Raw genomic sequence first — 1,555 nt, 5'->3', positions numbered from 1 at the left:
GCTAGCAAGCCAATCACTAGCCGCCACGTGTGAATAATTTCACGCAAGCCAATAATGGGGCTCGAATTAGAATACAAATGGCGGGAACTCTTTGCACCGTGCATCTCTGTGCTGCAAAGAAGAAATGCACACTGCAAAGAAAGCTACAAATTGGCGGGAAAATAATTCAGTGGTGCCAAAGCACACACAAAACAAAATCACACCTTTGGGTTGTGACAGAGGTATCTGGTTCGATGCTTTCCCTGTATAGCATCAACTCCAACCAGTGTTGGAGACTGGGCAAGATGCTCCATTGGTCCGGCTTATTATGGCACTTATAGTCATATGTTTGTAACTAGACAAAAGAAAGAAGAACAAGCCTTGATATCTGCCTCTGCAAATGACCAGCTGTTGTGTCTATGAAAAAAAACACTTTATGTTTCTGAGCCACCTGCTGCTTGGCTGTTGAAGAGACACAGTTTAAAGAGACCCAGGTTGTAAACTGTTTGGGACATGTATTGTCTCTTATGATAGGCCAGTATCACCTCTCTAAATACGGCCACTACTAGACGGTTCAGAATGAACTGACATAATGTAAAGCTCTGAAATAATCTTTAGAAAAGAAGTTTCTTTCTTATTTCCTCACAATTAGTACTTGGTCTAAACGCTGAAGCTTGGCAGTTTAACATGCTAACTCATTTTTTAACCTAGCTAAACTAATTGAGAAAAAATATTGAAACCTCTTTTCAGACTTTTGTCTGAAAAGTCTTTTCAGACTTTTACTAAGTTTTGGACTCAATGATATATTGTAGCATTCAGTTTCCCAGTTAGATTATACATTGTGTAGGAAAGTGTGTCTTTTTTCACCTTCAGCATTTTTGCCTTTGAATTTTATTAAACATCTTTTTTATATTCTAAGAAAGTAAATAGAAGCACCTATTTACCATTCATATAATTTCTCATTGATTTTATATACCTCCACAACCTGAACTCTTTTGTGCTCTCTACATTAAATAGTCCAATTATTTTTCCAAATTCTCTTCAGAGGGAAGTCTTTCCATGTCTAATTATTTTCCTCACTTATCTCAGATCCCTTTACATCTGGACAATGCATTGTGCTATATAATTTCCCCTAGTAAAGTAGCAGAGATATCAGAAAATGTTTAAAAAACAGACTGAACTTTTGAGATTAGAATCTTATCCTGGGAATCGTGATATAATTTTATAATATTCTTTTGGTTTCCCCCTTTTTCTCCAAGTAGGTAAAACTGAATACAATGATAATCAAATTATGCATGTCAATTTATGCATCAAATTATAAATAAATCAGGGCCAACCCAAGACAGTGCCTGGACATAGAGATATTTTTAAGTATAGAAGATTGAATTTTAGGGATTGTTACATGTTTTATCTACTAATCTCATATCGTGCTTGATCTAATCTCCTATAGAACATTTCATAATAGCCTACATAACATAAATTTTCTATTTCATATATGAAGAAATATACAAGATGTAATTTGAAAAAATTCCAACAATGTGCACTAGCAGATTAAAGATTAAACTCAAATTCAAAA

At 34.7% G+C, this 1,555-nt stretch overlaps 1 protein-coding gene across 1 annotated transcript in view; it reads right to left on the bottom strand.

The window, feature by feature from the left end:
• The window catches only part of LOC112549810, an 11,159-nt gene that overhangs the window by 4,832 nt on the left and 4,772 nt on the right, over positions 1–1,555 (bottom strand). The window contains exon 4 of the mRNA XM_025200545.1: positions 204–334. Within this exon, the coding sequence (XP_025056330.1) occupies positions 204–334 (131 nt within the window). The remainder of the gene's footprint in view (positions 1–203; positions 335–1,555) is intronic.

The sequence above is a fragment of the Alligator sinensis genome, unplaced genomic scaffold (genome assembly GCF_000455745.1).
Source record: "Alligator sinensis unplaced genomic scaffold, ASM45574v1 scaffold49_1, whole genome shotgun sequence".
Lineage (NCBI taxonomy): Eukaryota > Metazoa > Chordata > Crocodylia > Alligatoridae > Alligator > Alligator sinensis.
Note: the sequence above shows the minus strand (reverse complement) of the source record. Positions and strands in the feature narration are given on the sequence as shown.